A 24,594-nucleotide genomic window follows, 5' to 3' on the forward strand; every position below is an offset into this window, starting at 1 on the left:
TTGCGACTGCCTCAATCATATCCTTACACATCTCCCCTCCTTCGGTGATAAACTTCAGCTGTACTATGACTACATCTGTCACGACGGCGACCAGCGCGCCACGCCAACCAGCCTCGTGGGTCACCATGATAACATGGGATGGCCCGGACAATCCGCAAGACCCCTTCAACTGGCCGCCCCGGAAGAAGTGGTGGACAGTCGGACTCGGCCTCCTGGCCAGCTTCGTCTGCTCCATGAACGGCAGCATCCTCGCCGCCGCCCACGAAGCCATCGCAGAGGATTTCGGCATCTCCGACGGGCCGTTCCCCCACTCCTACTGGACCACGACGTCCTGGGGCGTGGGCGCCGCCCTGTTCCCGCTCCTCCTGTTCCCTGCCCTGGAGGACTGGGGCGTCCGGCCCGTGCTGCTGGGTGTCTACTTCTGCTTCGTCTGCCTGCTGGTCCCCATCGGCTTCGCCCCCAACTACGCCACGCTCGGCGCGGTGCGCTTCTTCAGCGGCGGCTGCGTCCCGCTCATGAGCGATGCGGTCGCGAGCATGGCCGCGAACGTCTTCCAAGGGGCCAAGGCCCGAAGCGTGCCCGTCGCGCTGTATGTTCTGGTTTACCTCGGGGCCACGAGCCTGGGGCCGGTGGTGGGCGCCGCCGTACTTCGGCAGCAGCATCTCTCGTGGCGCTGGATTGGGCATGTCGAACTGATCGTGACGGGCGCCTTGCTTCCCCTGTTCTATGTCGGCCTCCCCGAAAGCCGCGGAGGGGCTATCCTACGAGCTAAGGCCAAGAAGATGCGCAGTGGAGAAGGCAGCACACTGGCTTACATGGCTGACGAGGCCGACCCCACGCCGTTGCGTCAACGCCTCGTCAGCAGCTTGACCCGGCCATTGGACATGTTCTTCACGGAGTGGGTCGTCTTCGTCTCGGCCATTTGGGCTGCGTTTAGCCTCGGCACGATATACCTGTTCACGCACTCGGTCGACCAGGTCTACGGCAAACTCTATGGGTGGACTCCGGTGCAGGCAGGGTTCATCCAGACTGCCATCGTCGCGGGCGAAGTCTTGGGAACTGCTCTCTCGCTGGCGACGAACCACTGGTACGAGGCCTCGGCGGCCCGGAACACCGAGGTGCCGGGCACCCCGATCCCCGAGGCGAGACTGTACGCCGCCATCATCGGGGGTTTCGTCGGCGTCACCGGCGGTATGCTGGTCTACGCATGGGCGGCATGGGCCACGGTGCACTGGATGGTGATCACCGTGGGCCTGACTCTAGTGGGCGCCGGGACGACGGCCGTGTTGATCAGCATCGCCAACTACCTCATCGACGCCTACAGCGAATACGCGGCGAGCGCGCTTGCCGCCGTCGGGCTGGCGGAGAACCTGGCTGTGGCGTTTCTCCCGCTGGCTTCGTCGGTGCTGTACACCGATCTGGGCTTTCAGTGGGCTAGCACGCTGCTGGGGTTGGTGTCTGCGGTGCTTGCCGCGATGCCCTTTGTCGTCATCAGGTGGGGTAAGGAGATTAGAGATCGTAGCCCTTTCATGAAGGAGGCTACAATTGACCGGAAGAGAGACTTGGGGGTTGTGGTCGATGTATGACGGGTATCAGATATCCTGTATTCCAACTTCTAACGACCGCAAAGGTCCGTCGTGGAAAACTTGTTTCATTGGGAGATTCGTGTATTTCTCTTGGAACAAAGCAGGCCATTGTTGAATAAAGCCCTGTGTGTCAAACAAAGGGGTTCTTAGTCTCAAGCCACGTCGACAAGGATATCAAAAGAATGCCTTTATTCCAAAATCAGAATATCCCAACTTTCTCTATGTATATAATGCATGATAGACAGAGTGTAACGATACGTCCATGTTTGTTGTAGAACATGCTGGATGCGACATCTGCGGATCTCACCTATATAACCAAAGATAGGGACCGGCTAGTATCCTGTGTCATTGTACAGCCTTGACTTTTGATACCGCCAACCAGCATCTTCCAAAATCAACAAATCGCAAACACGATGGCTAACAGAAACACCATGAAGGTCCTGGCCGTGAAAGAGGTGAGTGATCTCGGCGGCTACATTGTCCGTGCTAGATTTGACGGCCTGATTAGGTACTTCTCTGTGACCAACGACGCGGCCGCGAGATTCCCGGCAGGCTGGAATAAGGCAGGCGGGAGCGGCCCCTTGATACCCCCTGGCCACTACCCACCAGACCTGAAGTGCATCCACCTCCGGCGGCCCGACCACCGAGACAACATGGACCCGAAAGACGTCACGGATTATCCCATAGCCGAACTGCTGACTCACGAGCTGACGGGTGTGGGAATCCCGCAGGCCTGCCGACGTTCGACTACGACGACCTGATCCAGTTCCAGAAGATCTCGTCCCCTCGCTTCGGCCACCGCCTCTCCGAGGACCGCCTACGCCGCGTCCGGTTACTAACCTCTCTCGGCGCGCCCCGTCCCCACCTGCCCCCAGCGGCAATTCGTCCCTGGTCATGAAGCTCGCCGAGTTCCCCGACACGTGGCCAAGCCAAGTCACCTCGAGCCTGCGGCCCGCCGGCGCCCCAAGCCCACCGGCCACGGTCGGCCTCGCCTCCGCCGACTCGGAGGGCGACCCCGGCGCCGTGGCCGAGGAAGCCATCGCGTACGAGATCGTCATGCACCACGCAGTGGCAACGGCGGCACACGGTGCCGATGCGAGACTGCTGGCGGGACGGGTTCCCGACTTCTACGGCGTCGTGACAGAGCGGGGCCGCGGCGTCGTCGGCTTTCTAGCGGAGTACGTCGAGGGCTCTCGCAGTTTCTTCGACCTGTTCCGCGACGCGGTCCGCCGCGGCGATGCGGACTGGTCCCTGAGCGAGGCGGACCGCGCGGGCTGTCGCGACGCGCTCAAACGCCTGCACCGGGCGGGCTTCCTGCACGGCGACGTGCACGCGGGCAACTTCCTCCGCTGCGAGGATGGCTCGGTCGTCATGATCGACTTTGAGTACATGGTCCGCCTCGGCCCGAATACGGTGCTGGAGGGCGAACATATGGACACGCGGGTGGAGGTGGACGAGCTGTTACTGGAGCAGTGGCTCAACTTGAAAGCGTCTATATTTGTACGATCTACATTTATACGATCTGACGACGCTGAGAACTGAGCAGTGACTGCCAACCAGAGCGGCGGAGCACGCACATATCCTGAGGAGCTGGAACAGGCTGAACCCATTGTTGTGTTCACGATAGGAAACATCCTTGCTTCCCTTTACTAGAGAAACGAATCACTAATACAACTCTGTATAAATAACCCTTGATGACATCATAAATCCTTAATCGTAGCATTCACTCCAACTATTTTGGACTAGTCAAGGAGACCAGGACCGTAGGAATACAGGAGTGGACGGCATTTGAATCTGTGATAAGTACTTATGGCCCTTGAGACATGCTATCCGCCTTGAAACAGATGGCCCTAACTGAAACCGATGACCATGAGGAGGAACAATAGTCACTGTTGTTTTCTTATCTCGTTATCCCATACTGAGTTCCCCAACGTGCCGGAACTGTCAGATCAGCCCCTTGGTATCGCAGCACCCCGGGACTACAGGGCAATCCATGAGTTCCTCGGACTAGCAGAACTGGAGTTCCTGGTTGAAGCTTAAGCCTTTGGGCATGCTAGCGTGACTGGCTAATTATTAGCTAAGTATGCAAACAAGACCTTTCATCATGGCCAAGTGATAGAACGTCTCTCGTATTTATGAGTTCCCATAAAACCAGCAGGGCTACCCGAATATGAGTGTAGAAGACTGAGAAGTTACACCATTCGGTATATATCCATGATCTGCACTTCCAAGACATTCTACATATCGTAACCACGATTGCTCTCACTACATACAACAAGTCTTAAAAACGGGTTGGAATATAATCTTGACCTGTGAAGGAGAATCCATGCTAGCGAGTTAATGTTGGTTGAGCTGAGGACCTGATAGATGTGTGTGTTGTAAAAAATGTGAAAATCGCTATTCGTTACTGTCGATATCCATTTTCAGCTTCTACGGGGTGCTTCAAAGCTTTTATAATCACTGAGTATCTTCAAATTTTAATTGATGATTAGTTGTTTACAAAGAGGTTTTCCACGGCATCCTTAATTTAGCTAGCAATCGTTTCATAAACAAAGGATTGTGGGAGCGTGATCACGGATCACCGGTCCATTTCGGAGTTTGGTCCAATACAGGCAAATATTTGCTTGCAAAGATCAAAGGACAGTCGAGTCACATGAAGTCAAAATCTCGCCTCGGTATCATGTATAACAAATTCCAGCAGGGGTGTCCTGCTTGGTAGCCTAGCTTTCCTATATAACCCTGTCGTATGATCATTTTCTAGCAATCTAGCTCAACGCGTTCTTCCATATGCCCATTCTTAGCCATCGTATGCTACCATTTTATTAGAGCTGCTTGCCATAGACCTTCTGCGATTATGTATAGAGTGACCTTGGTAATCAATTTTCCTAGATTCGCCACAGTCGAGCTTTCAGTACAGCGTCTAGGTGCAGTGCTCAAGTCATCCTCTCCGTAGCTAGCCTAAGACAAGCTAGTCGTATTGCTACAGAGACCAACTTCCTATATTCCGCTTTGGGGAGAAGCATCATGGGCAGCATTACATCTGCTCAGTCTGCATATTAAGAAGCCTCACTGGTAAGGCCGATTCAGGTTGGCCATGATGAGAACTCCGCTAGCAGCCCAAATCACTGGGAAAGAACATCGTAAGGTAACTTCTCGAAAAGAAGTAGTGAAAGTAGAAAAGCTTGCAGTATCTCTACTGTCAACCATTATGATACTTCAGGCATTTGTGTACTAATAGTACCGCCCTCTGAATGAATGTAGACAACACCCCCTAACCTCCACGCTCGACTCAGCCCCAGGTGAAGACTTTTGCTAGGGATACGGACGCTCCGCTTGCTATTGGGACGGATCATGGCGGGGCCCTCCAGATGGAGGTGGTTCGAAGCAACAGGGTGCCTTGCCGCCCCTGGCGCAGAGCGGGGTCCGCCTCAGCCCGGCCGCCTCCTTCTTTTGCACTCGCAATGGCTAAAACTAATGATGATTTGCTTTGCAAACCATAGACACGACCATGACACAGGCCACAATCAACCCCCAGAAAATTAGCCCTCCCTCATCCCAGAACTGCCATCCGGCGGTGGCAGCGGCACCACCACCAGTAACAGCAGCCACGCCGAGACCGCGTACAGCGTCTACACCAACATGATGAACACCATCGAAATCAGCCAGCCGGAGGTATTCGACCCGGAGCGTTCCCTCTGGACCCGCGACGGCATGCCGTACGCCATATCGGACCAGTTTGTGGTGGCTTCGTCGTGGACAAAGATTTTTCTCGGCGCACAAAACGACCTCGGCCACGACGAAGAGTATAAGAGGACTGGGGGTGCCCATCCTCATGGCGGCCACGGCACTAGCTGCATGGGTCGTGGCAAAGAGGGACATGACAAGGAAGGACGCCAGCGCCAATACGCAGAAGGCTTGATTCGCTATGGGGCTAGGGTTCACTAGGGTGTTGGACAGTATCACAGTTAGATGGCTCGACCTGTTCATGTCGGGTTTCTGTGAATTTGTCTTCGCTACAGTACTCTCAGTGTGTAAGCTTTCATCTGGCTTGCTCAATTTCAAGCGTGCTCAACGCACCGCTAGTTTCATCAGTCTAAACTAATTACACAAAGTCAGTTGTATTAGTGTATCCAACACAAAGTAAACCATGTCCCGCACATGGTCTGGATATGTAATGGAGAACACCCTGTCGCACCTCTCGGGTTTAGTCCCTCTTCCCGATTGGGATTCGCGCGGCTCTGTATTCTTATAGGTCAGTTAAATGCTCATACCAACTCTGCAATCCCATAGACTCAGCAGACGGAGCTTTGTCACTTCTTGCTTGCCCCGCGCGGTCCGTGAAGGAACTCAGGAGTTTGTGCAACCCTTCATCTCCGCCTCGAATTGCGCGTACGCAAGATCCAAGGCGTTGGGTTGGCCTGAGCCGTGAGATTCGGCTGGACCGACAGGTCTTCTCCACGGCGGGAATGCTCGCGGGCGCTGAATCAGCAGTAGAAGCATCCGTGTGCAGTGTGAGAAGACGGCCAGCGTTGTGGCCCCGGGCCTCATCGTCTCGGAATGTCCCGTTCGCCACGGCGAGGTCGCGGAGCTGCTGCCTCTTCCGCTTGTTGGTGTGTTCTGGCGTGGTGGCCGCGCGCTCGACGACGTCGTGCACGAGCGCTCTGGCTCGGCCCACCTTGTCCCTTGTGTCCGCGTTGATAAGGCAGTGGAGAGGCTCGTGCGGGTCGTCCGTGGTTTCCCCCGCGGCGTGGTGACGGCGGCTGAAAGGGCGACGGCTCCGGCCTTCCTTGACGGAACCCTTGCCTCGGATGACGATGTGGGCGCCCGACTGGGCGCAAATGTCGGCCAGGCTGCGCCCGCGGGGGCCTAGGAGCTGACCGATGAAGTTCACCCAGGGGTATTCTCGGGTAGAAATGTACACCTTGTCAGTGACGCTGCTGGCCTGCGCAGGGCGAGGAACGTAGCCCTGGGGTGGGCGGTAGTTTGGGAGCGTGCGGAATGCTCGCTGAACCAGGCCGTGGTATTCGTCTTCGAGTGCAGCCCGGTAGCGGCGGTGTCTTGTGTTAGTTCGCACTCCGGAATCGTCGTACTGTGGGGGCGGCGACGGGCACCTGCGGATCGCGTCAGTAGGCAAGGCATTATCGGTTAGTAGCAATTGATGGAGCTCTTCGATACGCACAAGTAGGGGTATATGCTTCGACCTGTTCGCTTGTCATGGGTCCTGTGACGGCCGTCGTGAGATTTGGGAGTCTTGGGCCATCCCTTCCGAATCCCATCTCGTGAATCTTCTTCTTAATAGAGTAGCCATGGTGTAGATGCTGGCAAGGTCCGAAAGCTTTGATACGCTTGTACCCACGGTTTTGTTATTGTAATGGCCGTAGCGGCGTCGACTCGATGACCAGTGTCACCTCTTAACTCAAGACACAAAACTCCCTGTACACACCTTGCTCAAACACAGCAACAGATATTAAATCATGGACGGAACGTCTCGTGTCATAATATACGGCGCGGCTGGATATACCGGCCGCCTCGCAAGCGAACACGCCAAAGCCCTCGGCCTTCCCACCATCCTAGTGGGACGGGCCCGAGCCAGCATCGTCGGGCTAGCCATCTTACTCGACGTCCCCTATCGTGTCTTCGACCTCGAAGGCCCCAGCATCATCGTCTCGGTCTTAAGGGAAGAGCGAATCAAAGTCCTGCTCAACTGCGCCGGCCCCTTCGTGTTGGGCACAGCAGCGCCCCTGATCGCCGCGTGCATCGAGACCGGCGTGCACTACTTGGACATATCCGCCGAGCTGAGCAGCTACCAGCTCGCCACAGACCGTTCTGACGACGCGAAGGCGGCGGGGGTGATGCTCCTCCCGGGGTGCGGCGGCAGCGTCGCCATGCTGGGCTGCTTGGCCGGGCACGCGGCGCAGCGCATCCGAGGTCCGACGCATATCGACATCGCTCTGCGGGTCGCTGGATCCATGTCGCGGGGATCTGTCGTGAGCGCGGCTCAGGGCTCCATGGCGGGCTCTCAGTGCCACCAGCGGCTTGGGAATGGACTGGTTCCATGGTTTACGACAGACGAAGCATGCAGGCAGTTCGACTTTGAAGACGGAGGGGGGCCCTGTTTCGTGCTTCCCAGTCATGCTGCCGGATCTGATCACCATTTGGAAGTCTACGGGCGTGGCTAACATCCGAACATTCGCCTGCGTAGGTGGATCGGAACCGATGGCCTTTCGCTTTCCCGAGGAGGACAAGACGACCCCTGCCGGCCCCGACTGCGGAAGAGAGGGGAGGCAGCTCCATACCACGCCGCGGTGGCTGTAACTGGCGCAGGTGGGAGCGTCACACGTGCCGTGCTTCACACCGTGAACGGGTACACGTTTACCGCGATGGCTTCGGTGGAGGCGGCGAGACGGGTTCTGGGAAGGGAAGTCAAAGCAGGTTTCCAGGCTCCGGCGATTCTGTTTGGGAATGGGTCTGTGAAGTCAATCGCTGGCTCTCGTCTAGTAGATATACAAGCAGATGGGAACTAGGTTTCAGTTAAACTTGGTTCTTCGAGGGACCGATGATGCTTCCATCAGGCAACTGGTGCTCCGATTAAGTAAATGATGCTTTCATTGAGAAAGGAACTCATAATTACTAGCTTATATGTAATATTCCGATGTGTGTAACCTTTTGCCTACACTGCCTTTGCTTTGACCTTCTCGGGTGCGCAAGCAAATACCTCACGAGTCACCAACAGCATTTCGGATAGGTGGAGCTTTTTTCGGACGGGGAATTCCCATCGTCGGACATATAGCTGTGGTACTATTCGCGCAGAGCTTGAGTTTTCGAGGTCGTCATGGTCTTCTCGATTCAATATCGGGGTCGAAAGATTACATTCCGGTGAAAGGCGCTTTGAAAAGAGAGTAATGGCGCGAAGAAGGGTACTCGCCGTAATAAAAACAATACCCCGCTCGCTGATTTGACGTGCACGGCCTGTTACAGCGGCCATTGATTGATCAGCGAGCTGTCAGGTAACTCTCTTCTAGGACATTCCCATTTGTTTGAGGTGAAGCAACCTATTGGCCCGACTGCTTAGGAGCCCACATGTTTTCGTTGGCAAGGCGTTTTGGATGGCAGTGCCATCAGTGATCACGTCGTTGAACAAAGCAAAACCAATGTATGTGTAGAAAGGATGCCTAGACTTTCCATTCGACCGGGTACCGATACAGCCTCATTTCCAGATGCGAAGCTGTCTTTCTAACCCCTAACTCCAGTAAGTCCGTTATCCCCATGCCTCCTGCAGAATCTGCAAGAGCCTAATAAGCGCTTAGCTGGGGGAGATCTCAACCGACCGCCTCTACACAACTTATACGGAGTACACTAGTAATTACTTACATGACATCCTATCAAAAGGGCTGCCGGATATCGTCTCGAACCCCCATCTGTTTCCATCATTGTCAGCCCTTACCACTCACCTCAACAACAAATTCCTCTAAGAAATACATCCACTTCCTCTTAATACTCTAAGATGGCAGACAGAGTCTTCACTCGTCAGATCGGCCGCGATGGTCCATCTATACCAGCAGCCGGCTTTGGCCTGATGGGAGCCAGCGTTGGTTATGGAGCCACCGAGTACGTGTTTTTTCTTTCTTTCTCGTCCCATCGTGACTTTTCAAGATCTGCTCTAGCCAACGAAAACTGGCGAATCTGTACCAGTTCCAATGAGACACGCCTAGCCCCAAGGCTGACAATGCACCAACCGAAACCACCATGATTGGCAACCAACCAACCATACAGCCTTGGTGAGCCACCAACCAAGAGCCTTTTGGTGTATCACACTAATTAACTAAGAGATTGCCTTGGTAAGCCACCTGGTGGTTTAGGTGTATTAGGTTAATGTAAGGCTTTTTTTATTAAATTTAGTTATGTATCGTGATAATTTCTAGTGTTATTATTTTATACTAACTAGTAAGTCGGACTAAAAGCCGCCCTTTATTAAAATATAATATTATAATTTTTATTATTAATATTAATACTTTATTCGTTATAAGCGCGTACTTTTATATTGAGAACACACAATCTATACTGCTATAGACTGCGGTCGGCACTCGCAGGGTCAGCCCCTTATTGGGCTGCCTGCACGCGGCCTTCTTTCTAGGAGGAAAACATCGTGCGAGTAACGAAATGAGCGTCTAAGTGTATATTAAGGAGTGCATATTCTTGATTAATTTATCGTATATCGAAAAACATCGCGAAATTAATATTATACCCCTCTATGTTATATAACTAACTGTCCGTGCCTCAGGTTGCGATTTCCTAGCCCTGCTATAATATTTTATTTATATTTAACGAATATTATTATTAATATTATGCCTCGCTATTATTAAGCCGATTAAATTAAACCTCCGACCGCTACCGAATCGTAAACGTAAGCCTTCCTCGATAAATACCTTAGCTAGATCTCGACGATCACGATTAAGCCGCGCGAAGCCTAGGTTTAAAAGTTTAAATTCGACTTTTAATCTAGTAATAAAAGATATTAAATATATAAGATTTATATTATTAATTAAACGCCGTTATTTAAAGCCGTTATTAATTATAACTTATAAAATATAATAGGTTATTTTTTTAAAAAGTATTATATTACCGCGTTTATTAATAAAAACAAGTTAAGAAAAATAATTAAGTATAATATTAATATTAATAATTATTATCAAAATTTAGCCGCTTATATAAAACTTAATTAAAAAAAACCTTTATAAGAATATAATAATTTATAAATTAATTTAATCTTTTAATAAATAATACTTTTAATAATTATTAGTTTAATAAATTATTAATAACTCTTTATTTTTTAATTAAATCGAGCTTAAAGAATTTTACGTTTTTATATATATTTAAACCTTTAAATTAAAGTACGCTAAGCTTTAATAAGCCGAAGTATTATACGAGCACGCGTTATTTTTAAATTTAAACATTATTAATAACCTATTATCTAAGTATTACGCAACGCGTTTAAGTAGGTTTATTTTACCTTCGATAAATAACGTGCTATTAATAAAGTAAATATATATAGTTTTATATATTTCTTTAATAACGTATTAATTAATTAACCTTAGAAAATTATCTTTAAGCTTTTAAAGGTTAAGCTAGCTAACAGTGCTACGGTCACCCTATATAACAGCGACCCTAAAAACTAATAATAATACTACATAATAATAATACGAATAATTTAATTAAAAATTAATATAAAATCTTAAAAACACCGTTTTAGTCCCGAAACGCTTTTATAACACTTTTAATTTCAAATTTAGAGTCAGATTTAATTACAACGGCTTCCGGCGCCGATAATAAAAGAGTAATAGCCTAGGGTTCCGGTGTAACGCTATTTATTTCCTTTTTAATTATTATAGTATCTCGTATACGCGTAAATTTCTAATTAAGGTTAAGTATTACTTTTTCCTCTTTTTACCTCTTTCTTTTTTTAAATTACTTTTTAGAACTAACTTTTCGTGCTCTAATTAGCCGATTTAGCCGTTTAAAGTATCTAGACTCTTTTAGAGCTTCCGGAATAAAACCCGGCGCGTCGCGCTATCGAAAATAGTATTATTATTACTAAGCGTATCCGCTAACTCTTTAATTTAGCGGCTAGTTATAAGTATTAATAATATTATAAAGGAGAATTATTTATCGGAAACGTCGAGGGGAGGCTTAAATAGTCCTGCCTCTACCTGGTTTTCTATCCTGCGATTCCGGCTATTAAGGGGCTTATTAATATCGCGAGGGAATATATTAGTTGTAGCTTAGCCGCTAATTATTATATACGGCCGAAAAGTAAACCTTTTAGCTAGCTCGTAATATTAAAAGAAATCCCTTTTACTTATATTTATATTATTAAGCCCTATATAGTATAGGGTTACTTTTTAATAGTAAGTATTCTTTAATACATTAAAAGGATTAAGATCCAGGGGTTATAATAAGTGCAACGAGTATGCCGGAAGGAAAAGAAGCTATATTTTATACTTTAAGCACGTTGTTACGATCGGCGGGTTGGTCCCCCGCGGGGTAGCACTTAAGGCGTAGAATTGGACAGAAATGACCCGAAGAGTCATTTCCGAAGCTTTTGCTTTGTGGCGCAGTGGTTAGTCCACATACACTGTAACACACGTTATAATAAAATTCTCGCTTACGTAGCTGGCGTAGTTATCTAAAATAATAAGCCGCCACTAGTCCTCGTTTTTAGGCTTTATATAAAGGATGAAGACCTTATTTAATTACACTAGGGCCAGCTCTTTATTAGTCTAGCCTTTAAGGGATGCCGTAAAGACCTAATCTTTTATAGTATCCGTTAGCGAGTCCTCTTTTTTTAAAACTATTACTACTAGACCTATTAACTTTTAAATATAATAAGAGGAGGTAAAGCTCGGCTTAAAGCGTTATTATATTCGACCGTAAAAGCTTATTCTCGATTAAAGGAGTTTATAATTAATATTCTTTTTATTTTAATAAGTTTAATAACTATTATATTTATTTTATAACCGAGCTAATTACCGATCTCGTTAACGTTAAACTAAAACTCTAGAAGAATCGATTTTAGAATAAGATTATTAAGCCGTTCGAAAAACTCGATAATTTTTTTTACGGAAGTTATATTAAGCTTTAAGAAATTTATCTTCTTAAAAAAAATAATACCGATAAATAAATAGTAAGTAATAAATCTTTTAACTTAATATTTACCGAGTATTATATTAATCTCGTTAATTTAAAAAATTCGTTAAGCGAATATTCGAAAAATAACGTACGCCGGTAAATAGCTTAGATTATATTACGTAAGGTATTAAGTTACGATTTAAAACTTTTCCGCTATTATTAAGGCTTAAAAGGATTTATTTCGTTATTTTATAGTCTTACGGCCGTGAATTCGAGCCCTTAGAGTTATTCTAGGGATATTATACTTCTCGGCGGCTTGTTTTATTAACGAGCTATTTATAATATCTTAAATCGCGCGTTATAATGCTAACTCGTTAAGTTTACAGCCTATTAGAAAAAGGAAAAGAAGAAGAAGACAATAGTATTATTTAATTAACTATAAATTAAAAACTAACTAGTTTATATACTAATTTATATGTGGTACTATTAGGGGCTATTTAAATTTAGGGGTCGCCGTTGCATGGGGTGACCGTAGCACCGTCAGCTGGCTTACCCGTTATTATTTTAATAGAAATATTAACGAGGTTATAATTAAAATTATTCCAGGGCGAGAACTTCGCGAAGAGCCTCGCGCTGGCCAATAAGTTCGCCGAAGTCGCGGGGCGCAAGCGGTGCTCCCCGAGCCAGCTGGTGCTGGCGTGGCTCACGGCCCAGGCTGGGAACTTCTTCGTCATCCCGGGGACCAAGAAGATCGCGTACGTAGAAGACAATTTTGGGGCGTCCAGGGTGCCGATTACGGAGGAGGAGGAGAGAGAGTTGAGAAAGCTGGTGGAAGAGGCGGGGGTCAGTGGCAGTCGAGGGTCGGTATTTGGCTCGTTTGTAGATACGGTTCCTCTCCAGTAATCAGCAAGAGGCCTGTCGACAAGAGTTTATATATAGGTTACATACAGTCCCAAACTACTATTCTGTCTAATCCCCCCAATAATGTGTGTAATTCTGTGTTTCTATCCCTCGCTGCCTACCCGCAGCCCGGCAGCCTTCCGATTCTCCAGTACAATCTCATGCCAGGCCTCGAACGCAGTCTTGACTTGCTCATAGCGCGGGGACCCTGCCGGGTGCCGGCACGGCATCCCCTCGATCAACTCCCCTCGGTCGATTCTGTCTATCAGCTCGCCGTCGACCAACACGGAGATGGTGCCGACCCGCTCATACAAGAGCCCGCCATGCCCAATAGTGATCTCCGCACTACCGCCGGCCATGATCCGCAGATGGGACACGAGGTAGCGGGCGAGCCACTCGGGTCGAACCAGTTTCTGCTGGTATCCGTCGAGGACGCACTCGCGCTCGGCCGACAGCGCGGCCCGTGTACTGGCGGGCGTGGCGACATTTCATCTTCTCGTCGGGACCCGCCAGGAGGCTCTCGTCCGCGGGCGAGACGAAGTTCAGCACCAAGTGCTCCACGACGATGCGGCGGTCGACTTCTGTGCGCTGGTTCTCGGTCGCCGCGGGTCGACCGGTCGGCCCGGCTTTCAAGAACCGCTCTAGCGCGTAGTAAAAGGGGAAAGTAACGGCGGCAGGTCCACCGCCGTCCTTGCCTGCCCAGATACTGCGGAGCGGGGGGGGGGGGATGAGCTTGGCTTGCTACTTGGCGAGGAGGGGTGGAAACTTACGTGTACTCGCTAGAAAAAACCGGCCCCGAAACCCCGCATCGTGCCAACTGGTCGGATCGCGACATCGACCTGAGAGAACGTCGTGCGACAGACCGGGACGTGGGCAAACGTCACTTAGATCTCCCTCTCCTCCAGAAACATGACGTCCACTTTGCAGCGCCTGCCGTGGTCCGGAAGCTGCTTCAGTGCATGTTGGGTCTCGGCATATAGCTGTCGGTTGGCCAACATGAGAGCTGTAGCTGTGGGTTGCAAGGTCCGCGGTTCGTAAAGGACTCTGTCTTGCAGCAGCCGGCATCGCGCCTTGATATCAGTGATTGGTGTTCTGTCGGGTCCATCCTCTCGCTTCGTCGGTGTAGGGCGCGCTGACAATAGAACACAGTGGAGGATATCGTCGCGGATCTCGCGGGGTAGGCTGGTGAAAGAAGCCATAATTGCGAGTACTAAACGGCTCGGTTGATTGGACTAGCTCAAGAGCACTTCAAAGATATGAGAGAATGAATAACATGGATCAAATATCCAAATATATTTGCATCATTATCGCATGCATCATCTGCGTTGTGTACATTCTTCTTGGCTTGCGGGCCATTGGACGGTTGCCCCGACTGTGCCGCACTCCTACATGGTAGTATTACCGAGTTCACAAAGTAACCCAAAACTCTGTATCATTCGAGTGACATAATCAGTTATACCACCGACTAACATCTGGGGAAACATTGATCCTGTTATTATTCCATTGCACGTACATAGCCTAAAACAGTGGCAGCAGAATGCCGATTATCAAGTTATAAGGATAATCAGAAAATGACCTACACTAGACTGGAACATAGGAAACATCATATCGTACCTCCATTTGCTCGTCATATATCAGAAAGGTTCGACCCAATCAGGCGTGCACTGGTATGGAGGCACAAGTCACAGCTTGGAGTCAGCGTCGGCTTTGAGCCGGAGCAGACATTCGGCCTCCACCGTCATGATCAGGCGCCCGGACTTCAAGTCCCAAGTCTGCTGGCGCACGAGCACCCTCCCGTTGCCACCCCACGAAGTGCTCCGCTCGAGCACCATCCACTCGTCGGCCCTCACGAGGGGGTCGTGGAACGAAATCTTGTGGTTCATCGTGGCGGCCATGGTGATGTTCTTCATGCCCTGGCCGATCTGCTTAGGGTTGGCGTACATAGCGATGCCGATCAGGGATTCGTCGGACAGGTACGCCAGCGCGGCCAGGTTCAGGGATGGCACGGAACGAGTGCTGTCGGCCAGGGGCTCTTGGGAGCGCACGAAGGCGCGGACGCGGCAGTCCCACGGGTTCGTGGCCTGTTCGAAATCAAAGGGGCGCCAGTCGAAGGCCCCGCCCTCGGAGAAGCTGGGGGGCGGGCGCAGCTGGGCGCCCGAGCCGGAGAAGGCGGTCAGGATCTGCCGGTTCAGGTCCTCGGAGATGTCGTCGGGCCCGAGCCCGTCCGAGGTCGGCGGGGGATTCGCGTAATCTAGTACGTTCGCTGCTGCCGACTTATTGGCCCCGGCCCCGGCGCTCTGGAAGGAGATGGTGGCCATGAAGACGCAGGGGCCCTGACGGTCGCCGTCGCCGTCGCCGCCCTGGGTGGCGCGAACTACGCGTGTTGCAAAAGAGCGCCCATCCGAAGCGCGATCTACGCGATAGACGAGTCTTGCCTTGGAGGTCGCCGTCACGGGGTGGATAAAGGTGGCGTGTGAAGAGTAGACGTGCGAGTTGGTGGGTACGGTCGCGCTGGCGGCCGAGATGGACTGTGCAAGCAGCAACCCGCCAAAAACGGCCCGCCCACCGGGCTGTCTTGTGAACGGGCTGCGAAGATGCACATATCGGGTTAATAACCAAATTTTTATGACGAGGAAGGGATCACACTCTGTAAGGGAGTTCGTACTGTTCATTGGTGAAAGCATCGGCACCGGCGTCGGGAACCTGTAGCACAGCCACATATCGCTCAACCGGAGCGCTCGGGGCCATAATGAATGCCCACTCCGCCAGACAGACTTTAGTGGCGAAATCAATGGGCGACGCGAGAACGAAGGGAACAAATGGGCGCGTTCACTAAGAGACACCGGGCAGCAAATTAGACGATCCAAGATCGCATGTCTCTGGGAAATCGGTCGTATTCCACCGTCAGTAAAAGCCATAAAGCAAGGAGAAAGCATGGTGCGGAGCCCATACACACTGCACCAACCAGGCTTTTAGATCCAGGTCGCCTGGCTGCCTGTGCATAGCGGTGATGTTGTGCACTGCGAGACACTATTGATGTTTGCACAGACGTTTTCGTCCCTTGCTTCCTCCAAACCCTTGCCAATACTCGTCGGCTCTTCTAGCTTGGCCAATAGGAAAGGACCAGTCGACGGCAATTGGATTCGGTGCCGCAATCCTGCATCGGTTTTCATCGTGGTGGACACCAAGTTCCAGGGGTTCCCCAGACTGACCAAAAAAAAAACCCTTGTCCACATTTCTCTTGGGCCAGACTGTCAAAATTGGCATACAAACCTGCCAATTAAGTACCAGGAGTGTTCTAACTATGACATGATGTTTGCTTGTATCGTATTGGTGTGGTCTGATTGCTGTCTAACATGTAACTTAAGGGATGCGTGCTCGGGGCAATTGGGACGTGGACTTCTCAGGCTAAAATTGACCCCACCATGCTTGACCATACCTATCTCCCTCCAACCCTCCTTCGTCTTTCCGCGAGCAAATCTCCCGTGTATCCAGAGATCTCTATGCTTTTTATCATGCTTGGCCCATCTTTCGAAAATGTCACGGTCATGTCACGGTCATGTATCCATTCTCCTGTGCTATTCTCGTGTAAACCAAGAGCACAAATTATGAGTGCTGGAGGGGTAAAGGGGTTGGTGCGTTAAAGCCAGCTAAGAACCTCTCGTCTGTCCTTGTCTAAAAGCGATGTCGCCGCAGTCTCACCCCCTTCATGTCTTGGCGATATCGGTCGCTTAGTTACTATATATATGAGAATAGGTATTTGGGCTTGCATTGTCTCAGTGGTAAGGTAAGCGCGAAATTCAGGTTTAATGAGGTATTAGAGAGAGAGAACCATACGGATCGGGATTATGAGACTTTCACGTGTCACTCATGGAACAGCCAAGGACGGATATTCTGACCATTGATACTGGGTTCTTCGCGGTCTCCTTTTCTGAAGGGCCTACTTCTAGTAAAGTAGTAGCATCGCTCATGATCTAATGGCCACCTGATCTCTGCAAATCCTCCATAGCCTGTCCTTCATTGACAATGTGTGTGGCTCCCATCGCACTACAACACTCCGTGCAGAATGGGAAACTGCATATCAGCGGACGGTGAAGCTCTCGCTACGTTGATTTTGAGTGCGGTGTCAAGATATTGCGTGATATGCAGCACTTTGGGTTTGCTGGGTGGGTTCTTGCCGCCTTCAGGAAACTCCTCAAGTTCAAATGGTTCCGCCATTGACGAATCAGAGTCATCTTGCACTGGGGAGCCTCCGCTCCTTGAGCACGTCCTAGCCATTGTCCTAGAAGTTAATCGAATGAATACAGGTACAATGGTGGACCGCATGGAAGACCTATTGAAAGTGAGGGACTGGAGCTTTGTCCGTGTTGGCAATCTTCGCGTTCCAAGAAAAGCCCATGCCCGATAGCGGCGTCTGTTGGGTTGATAAATCGACTGTATCGACTGGTCTGTACTCGAAGCAAGACCTTATAGAGCCCATCCGTGACTGATAGCAAGAACATGCTGCTTTCTGCTGTGGAATCATCTGTCGGGGATTGTAACCGAGTCATCGTTCGGTAAAGGATCCTTCTCCATCATCGTGTCGTCGTAGGTAGTAACATCCTGGGTGATTTCGGCTGTGTGATAGCAAAGTCTTCTCAGGATTCCCACGAACTGTGGCGATCCTTCCGCACTTGTTGATTCAACTCCTATTTTGTCACCGCGAAGTTCAGTCAAAGCAAAGCATCGTTTCAAACGGAATCCCTTAGAAATGTCCAGCCAAGAAGCAACCAGCGCACTCGCTCCATACTGTATGGAAACAGTCGTTGATCTTTCGTCATACTTCAAGTTGTCAGGCTGCCTGAAGGTGCATCCAAGCGAGACGGTTGCTGCTAAGTGAAAACAGGTTTTCCAACTTATCCTTGGGCGATGGCAGGCAAATTCGTCAAGCAGGCAACAAACCCCGTCAAATATTGCGTCAGATGACTTGGATCCTGACGCATCTTTGCATCCCATCCATCGGCAATTGAGTGGTCAATGAGCATGAACACCACCTTCAGCGCTTCAGTTCTAAGACAGCCGTCTCTGAATTTGAAGAGTGAGTCGTTCAGCACAGGCTTGGAGCTCTTTGCGCTGCCGTGGCTGTTCTTGGATCCCGAACAAAGCGAGCAAAAACATTTCCTCTTTAAACTTTTGAACGAGATCTTGCAGTATGGGGAAATTCTTATTGATACGTTCAAGAATGGGTTCGTATCTCCGGTCGCTCCCTATTCGGTTTCTGCTAGTCGGTGGTCCTCGACTCGGCCTTTCTCTTCGTTCATGCTCTGGCATGCTGCGATTTCTCTTCCACACAATTAGTTTGTATTCCTCTTCTCTCCTCTTCTTACCCCCTTCATCTGATTGCCATCCATAGTTGATGATTCTGGAACGTGGTAGAGTAGCTCGCCAACAGTAAGGTAGATTTGCTCTCGTCGTTTTGAAGCTTTGACGCCTCCGAGGAGGATTTGAAAAGACAAATCCCTTGAGTCGAGGTCAGGCCGACAACTCTTTGAGACAGCATCCAATTGATCATGAACCACGCAGTCTCCTGCGTACTCAACCTGAACTGTATTGTGGCATCACTTCCTCCCAACCCACGGTTTGAGCGAAGATGCAGAACTGTTGTCGTACTCCAGATCCACTGTGCCAACTCTCATCATTCCCTATTCGGAAATTGACTGGACATGAGTGTTTCAAGGCTGCCAGAGATGACTCCTAGAACTTCGACCTTCGAGTTTATTCCTTTGCAACTGCTGCCTTTTGAACGGGACGTCTCAACATGGAGGTCAATCTCACGCTCCTCAGGCCCAGGACCTTATTGTATAAAATCTTCTCGTCGACTGTGACTTGCAGTCTACCATGAAAGTGATGTTGTAACCAAAGGGTCAAGTTCTGGAGCAGATGTTGGCTGCGGATGACAATGCGATTGTGTGGAGGCTTGAGAAAAATGGCCACATCCGGGAATTGATGGGGGTCTAGGTTATGCCCCGGGAACAAACATCCTTGAGCTCGTCTGGTAGATTGACGTTTTAGCCTCCGGAGTTGATAATATTAAGCCATATGCTTGAGACGATCTTATCCAAAACTGCCTTCAGCTGGATCCGCTAGGGTCCTGGCGCAGCAGCAGGACAGGCCTAGATGAAACTTGGTTTGCTGTTCGAAGGCCCAGGATATAGTCACATATGGCTTCAGAAACTGTTGGAACAGCAGGAACTGAGGTTTTCCATACTACTCCAAAAGGGGTGCCTCGTGCCTACGCGCACGAACCCCTTTTCTGTTTCATAAAGAGGGATATACGATGCCCCTCGCAGCTCGTACTGAAGATAGACATGAACAACAGAATATAGCAATACAGCACCACTTGAACCCCCACTTGTACGTACGTACGAAAGCCCATTCAACAGAAACAAAGTTTTCTTGACTGGTGAATCGAAATAGGCAGGCGACAGTAGACACCATCCATCGAAGATTCGGGTCCCTGGCTATGAGCAGGCCAAGCGAGCCAGAAGTCCTCAGGAATAGATGGCTAATGGGAAGCTCATTATTTTTTTTTCAGGATAGCCGGAAAGAGAGCCTCTCCAGTTGAGTTAGTTATCGCAAGACCTTTCGCCTTTTCAAGACAATCTTGAAGAGCAAAACGGCTGAGTTTTCTTCGCCCAAGCCATTCGCCAATTTCCAGAATGCCCGAAAGTATTGGACTGGACTTGGACGACGCGTTTGAAACAGTGCTAATCAGATCGATAGAGCGGGCTGCCAGATCAAGACGACTTGTCTCGCTATTGGGGACGAGCTTGGAGAGGACATTGCGCTGCTACTTGCATTCGTTATTGCGAAGACCATATGCAGCTCGACTTCGATTGGAACTTGCTTGCTTTGAAGGCTGACAGTTCTGAGAAACAAGAAGGAACGAAACAAGAAATATACCTCGAATAAGCCTATAGTACTTAATTAAGTAGGAGTAAGCACCCGCCCGCCTTCAGGCTCTCGCATTTGTAGACCTCTTGAGCAGTTAGCCCAGGCTCTGAGAAGTGAGGCGCAAAGTGAGGCACTTGCATTAATCGCCGCGATCTTATTCGCAGGGTAATCAGTTGTGGTGTATTGCCTTGCAAAAATGTTCGATCGGCAAAACTGAGGTTTTGGGGGTGTCGACGAATAAAGGTCAAGATAAAAAGCCACCGGTAAGCTCGCCTTTCGTGTAGTGCCAGTCCCGGAACTGATCAACTTCTAATCCACGTCGCATTCAGTTGAGTCTCATGTTCCATGGTATGATATAACTCCTACATTAAAAGTATGAAGCACTCACCTATTCCATCGGTATATTTAAGGCCCAATTCAGCTTTGCTTCTGTCGCAAGTGCCATACTTCCACCATCGCAGCCGTATAGGTTTCTGTTATTGCAGGCGTCAATGGTCATATGTACGCTCGATTAACGTGAAAGCTTTTCCACGTCGAGCAGCCTTTTTTTTGACAGGGTGCTGTCATAGTTTCGCAAGCCGATTCACCTAGCGAGTATACCGACGTGGTGGAATCTCTCGTGGCTGACTCGGGACCTATGCGTTGGCTTGGGCTGTCACTGATCCCTGGTCTGTTCCGGTATTCACCAAATTTGTCGAGAACGATGAAAACAGAGGCTATGAAAATGACGAGAGGGGATATCTGTCCAAAAGTCAATGTACTCTCCCCTGTCGGTCCTTTTTCACTGCGAAGGTTTAGTTTAAAGAATGTGTTTACATCGTCTCGGTTCGAGGAGACGGCGAATAATGATGTCACCTACTAGCGGTAAGGCAACTGAAAATCAAAATGCGATAGTAACACTTGTCAGCTATCCCACCTCTAACGTAATAACACCGAAATCAGGTCACGTGTTTCCGGCCTTGCTTTACTTGTATTATGAAAGTTATATGAAGAGAACCGCGTGCTTCGTGATTTAGTACTAGTACTCCTAGAAGTACCTCTAGGTGAATTAGGTCTAATATCAAAAGCTATAGAGTTAGATAGTTGTATGGTAACGCGAATACTTGGTCGCTATTACGTCTGTAGACAACTCGTTTAAGGTCGGCTGCTCCGCCGGTAAAAGTGGACAATCCGGAGTCCCCACTGGTACGCCCTATCACAATAAAGCAGGGAGCACAATAAGCAAAGAAAGAAAATGAGAGAAAAAGCAGACAAAGTGCATTTGCCTACTTTCTAGGAATGGTAGGTCGGAATGCAAAGGAGCGGAACTTCTCAGGTATCTGCATGCGCAACACTGTGAAGGGTAATCGATGCGGCGAACATTTGTCATTCTGGGAGATCGCTTGGCCCCCAGAGGAAACGAACCAGTCTCTCGATTGGCTCCGAGGGGAACGTCGCGCGCCACCTGTGTAGGTATGCAGATGAAAGTGCAACTGTAGGCTATTTATGGGATGTACGCTGTCGGCTACGACGCAGATTTCGTATAGTGGCTGATCGCGACGCAAATGCTGGGAGGGTGGATGGCCAGGCCTGCCAGTGGCAGAGTGAATCAGACAACGCAGGCTTGCGGCCCCCGGTAGACATTACTGAGCAACGCCCGCCCAGATTGCTGCAGGAAAGACCAATCGTCGCATGCAGTCAGATTGGTAAGCAGCTTGTTCTCGAAGCGGCATCTACTCCGATTGATGAGGATGAATCTGTATCGATCGCGCGGGTGGAGGTTGGTAATTTGCAGAAAAATGAATGAATTGATCTGCTGGTTGCGGGCGGGCTCTTCAGTGCGCATAAGGCTCTGTGGGCTCTTCTACATGTAGTTAACGCACACCAACTAAACTCAGTGGAGATCGACAGCCCGAATGCCCCCAACGAGAAGGCTAGGTTTAATTGCACCGCCCCCCTGATTCAGGAACGAAGGGGGCCTGTTGAAATTGAAGCTTGCGAGCTTGTCTGCATTCTGCTAAATGCTGACTGCAGCTACTTATCCACCCAGCTGAAAACATGCTGACCCTATCGCGACTGGGGGGTCCTGCAGCCGGCAGATTCGTCGAGTCGAGGCAAAAAAAGAAAAGAAAGGAAAAGTGAGTTGTGACCATGAGCTATTATATCGAGTTGGGGCCGTCGTTCATCTTATTTGCCGTTCTCTCTTTCTGTTCCTTCTTTCGCTTACCAAATTCGCACGTTTTTAGTTTCCTCGACTTGTTCCAGCTACATCCAGCAAAGTTGTCACTCTGTCTCACCGTTTCGGCTTTCACGATCCGTAGCGGCGGACGCTAGGTAATTAAGGAGCACGCCGGACCAACACGCTAAGACGCCGCCTTCGTATAATTTCTCAAGAAATATAAGAAGGGGAGAGGAGCCACCAGCAGCAGCACCAGCAGCAGCGCGGGATTCAGCCTTATTAATTCGAACACACACGCCCGCCATGGACCCTAATCAACAATACCAGCATCACCAGATGCACCCTCAGCACATGGGCAACGGCCCGACCACCGAGAAGATGCCCGCCGAGATGCAGTACGGCGGCTATGAGCAGCAGCAGCAGTACCACCACCAACAGCAATACGCCGGCGGGGACCCACACGCGGCGGGCCACCAGCAGTATCAACCCGGCGGCTCCGGAGGCTACGCCGCGACACAAGCAGCACCGGCGGCGGGGCATCTTTCCAAGGGGTCTTCGTCGAAAACCATCTGCGGCATGAAGCGCGCCCTCTTCTTGGTGTTGCTGCTCTTGCTGCTCTTGCTGCTGGGCCTGGTCATCGGTCTCGGCGCCGGCCTTGGCGTCAGCCAGAGCAACCTCCATGCCAAGGAGTCGGAGCTGGCCGCGGCGAAATCGTGAGTGTTCTCCTTCGGTCTTCTCTCTACTCTTGAAAACATTGAATGAATGAATGAGTAATGCTTACTGTGTATTGCTATTTTCATCAGCTCCGTATCCCCACCGTCTTCGTCACCGTCTCGCCCGCCGCCACCGCCTCGGGCGCCCAGCCGACGTCGACCTCGTCGCACCCCACCGGCGCCGGCGGACAAGTACTCGTGCCTCAGCAACGGCGGCACGGCCAACAACACGCAGTACACGTCGGACGCCTCGTCGTCCGAGACCAAGTTCACCGTGTACTGCGGCATGGACTTTGGCGACAACGAGGGCGCCAAGAACCTCGAGTCGCAGAACGCGACGTCGATGCCCGACTGCATGGACGCCTGCGCCAAGACGCGCGACTGCCAGGGCGCTGGGTGGGGCACCTTGGGGGAGGCCGTCGACGAGCCGCACATGTGCTACATGAAGACGAACCTGTCCAAGAGCCACGGCGCCGACAAGGGCTGGACGTTTGCTGTGCTGTCGAGCGTGAATGTTACGATATCCCAGCCTTCCGACTGAGAGAGCGAATGGTTGGTCGGGTTACGAGAGTTCAAGAAGAGAGAAATGAAGAACAGGAGTTTGAGTTCGGAGTTTCCGGGTTTGCGTTGGCGTGTTGGCGTGGGTAGGGCGGCTTGGACAAGTCACTTTGACGCCTTCCACTGTCTGTCAGTTCTTTTGGTTACGGATGGTGTACATGAACGGTAATGAGGGACTACACACAGCTCATATACTATTGAGGCAAACACCTATTGAAGCAACTCGCATCTATGCGGGACCACGGAGGCTCCGGTGTTCGAGTACTCGTGATGTGCGTGTTGGTGGGATGTAAAGAATCACGTCTGCAAAGGCCCCAATTGACTCAATGTGTTTCATTAACCATTACTATCTATCGTAGCCATGTGCCTAGTCGCCAACTCTCTGGCTGTCCGCCACTATCATGCGTTGCCTGTAGTGGTCACATCCGGACCATTGCAGAGGCAATCGAGATGGACAAAGACCATCGATACTCCAACTTGTTGATGAGTATGGCTACTGCCCATGTTCTTTCGTATCCGTACAGACTCTTCCCTTCAATCCAGGCATGATTATGACATGCCACTGCAATTTTGCTCGTACTCGGTAAACGGGGTGCTCATGAGTGGACGCATCGCAAGTAGGGGGTTCATTCCAATCCTAAACAGCCACTTGTGGCCGATAGAGGCCCCACTTGGTGTGACGGATCAGGTCTTCATCGACATTGTTTCCGTTCTCATCGATGACTATTTTGTATCGGTCAGTTGAATTTTTCGAAACAGTTTTGGGGGAAAAGTACCTCGGAAGGCCAGAATCTCCATGATTGTGCTCAGGGTCAATCGGGCCATTGTGCTCGGAGTGAACCGGGCTCCGTTGAAATTAAACACGACCCAGATAAACACTGCCATTGCGAACAGCATCTTTCCACATCTTCTTTGATTCCGTGATCGGATTGATCTCATCATTTTCTGCCGATCGTGAAGTAGATATCGGGACATCGAAAGACGTAGATGATACCATTGATCTTGGTGGGACAATCTCAGGAGACCAAGTCGGTCATACGGATGGTTTTGCTGGGAGTTGCCTGAGACAAGATTAGTTCACTGCATCTTTACTCATATCTCTACGCACAATTCTGTGCTC

The 24,594-nt window shown here is 50.2% G+C and overlaps 9 protein-coding genes across 9 annotated transcripts; 5 read left to right on the forward strand and 4 right to left on the reverse strand.

The window, feature by feature from the left end:
• Positions 1 to 125: 125 nt before the first annotated feature.
• Positions 126 to 1,586, forward strand: PG994_008362 (Major facilitator superfamily domain- general substrate transporter; the record flags this gene model as incomplete). Its single annotated transcript, XM_066859771.1, has 1 exon — positions 126 to 1,586. One exon carries the CDS (start codon positions 126 to 128, stop codon positions 1,584 to 1,586), a length of 1,461 nt encoding a protein of 486 aa, XP_066715258.1.
• Positions 1,587 to 1,999: 413 nt separating this feature from the next.
• On the forward strand, positions 2,000 to 3,128 carry PG994_008363 (serine/threonine kinase family protein; the record flags this gene model as incomplete). Its single annotated transcript, XM_066859772.1, is given in 3 exon segments — positions 2,000 to 2,300; positions 2,318 to 2,417; positions 2,462 to 3,128. The coding sequence occupies 3 exon segments, from the start codon at positions 2,000 to 2,002 to the stop codon at positions 3,126 to 3,128; spliced, it is 1,068 nt and encodes a 355-aa protein (XP_066715259.1).
• Positions 3,129 to 4,937: 1,809 nt separating this feature from the next.
• On the forward strand, positions 4,938 to 5,531 carry PG994_008364 (uncharacterized protein; the record flags this gene model as incomplete). The annotated part of the gene is made up of 2 exons (XM_066859773.1): positions 4,938 to 5,007; positions 5,146 to 5,531. 2 exons carry the CDS (start codon positions 4,938 to 4,940, stop codon positions 5,529 to 5,531), a joined length of 456 nt encoding a protein of 151 aa, XP_066715260.1.
• A 402-nt stretch (positions 5,532 to 5,933) lies between these two features.
• PG994_008365 (uncharacterized protein) lies at positions 5,934 to 6,894 on the reverse strand (the record flags this gene model as incomplete). Its single annotated transcript, XM_066859774.1, has 3 exons — positions 5,934 to 6,004; positions 6,033 to 6,697; positions 6,815 to 6,894. 3 exons carry the CDS (start codon positions 6,892 to 6,894, stop codon positions 5,934 to 5,936), a joined length of 816 nt encoding a protein of 271 aa, XP_066715261.1.
• Positions 6,895 to 7,060: 166 nt separating this feature from the next.
• Positions 7,061 to 7,765, forward strand: PG994_008366 (uncharacterized protein; the record flags this gene model as incomplete). The annotated part of the gene is made up of 1 exon (XM_066859775.1): positions 7,061 to 7,765. The coding sequence occupies one exon, from the start codon at positions 7,061 to 7,063 to the stop codon at positions 7,763 to 7,765; it is 705 nt and encodes a 234-aa protein (XP_066715262.1).
• A 5,044-nt stretch (positions 7,766 to 12,809) lies between these two features.
• On the reverse strand, positions 12,810 to 13,947 carry PG994_008367 (uncharacterized protein; the record flags this gene model as incomplete). The annotated part of the gene is made up of 4 exons (XM_066859776.1): positions 12,810 to 13,106; positions 13,235 to 13,417; positions 13,551 to 13,818; positions 13,883 to 13,947. The coding sequence occupies 4 exons, from the start codon at positions 13,945 to 13,947 to the stop codon at positions 12,810 to 12,812; spliced, it is 813 nt and encodes a 270-aa protein (XP_066715263.1).
• A 49-nt stretch (positions 13,948 to 13,996) lies between these two features.
• On the reverse strand, positions 13,997 to 14,311 carry PG994_008368 (uncharacterized protein; the record flags this gene model as incomplete). The annotated part of the gene is made up of 1 exon (XM_066859777.1): positions 13,997 to 14,311. One exon carries the CDS (start codon positions 14,309 to 14,311, stop codon positions 13,997 to 13,999), a length of 315 nt encoding a protein of 104 aa, XP_066715264.1.
• Positions 14,312 to 14,794: 483 nt separating this feature from the next.
• On the reverse strand, positions 14,795 to 15,860 carry PG994_008369 (uncharacterized protein; the record flags this gene model as incomplete). The annotated part of the gene is made up of 2 exons (XM_066859778.1): positions 14,795 to 15,698; positions 15,778 to 15,860. 2 exons carry the CDS (start codon positions 15,858 to 15,860, stop codon positions 14,795 to 14,797), a joined length of 987 nt encoding a protein of 328 aa, XP_066715265.1.
• Positions 15,861 to 22,506: 6,646 nt separating this feature from the next.
• PG994_008370 (uncharacterized protein) lies at positions 22,507 to 23,457 on the forward strand (the record flags this gene model as incomplete). The annotated part of the gene is made up of 2 exons (XM_066859779.1): positions 22,507 to 22,916; positions 23,124 to 23,457. 2 exons carry the CDS (start codon positions 22,507 to 22,509, stop codon positions 23,455 to 23,457), a joined length of 744 nt encoding a protein of 247 aa, XP_066715266.1.
• Positions 23,458 to 24,594: the final 1,137 nt, after the last annotated feature.

This window comes from Apiospora phragmitis (genome assembly GCF_038363925.1).
Source record: "Apiospora phragmitis strain CBS 135458 chromosome Unknown utg000007l:2111988.0-4706623.0:1.0-2598199.0, whole genome shotgun sequence".
NCBI classification, from domain to species: Eukaryota; Fungi; Ascomycota; class Sordariomycetes; order Amphisphaeriales; family Apiosporaceae; genus Apiospora; species Apiospora phragmitis.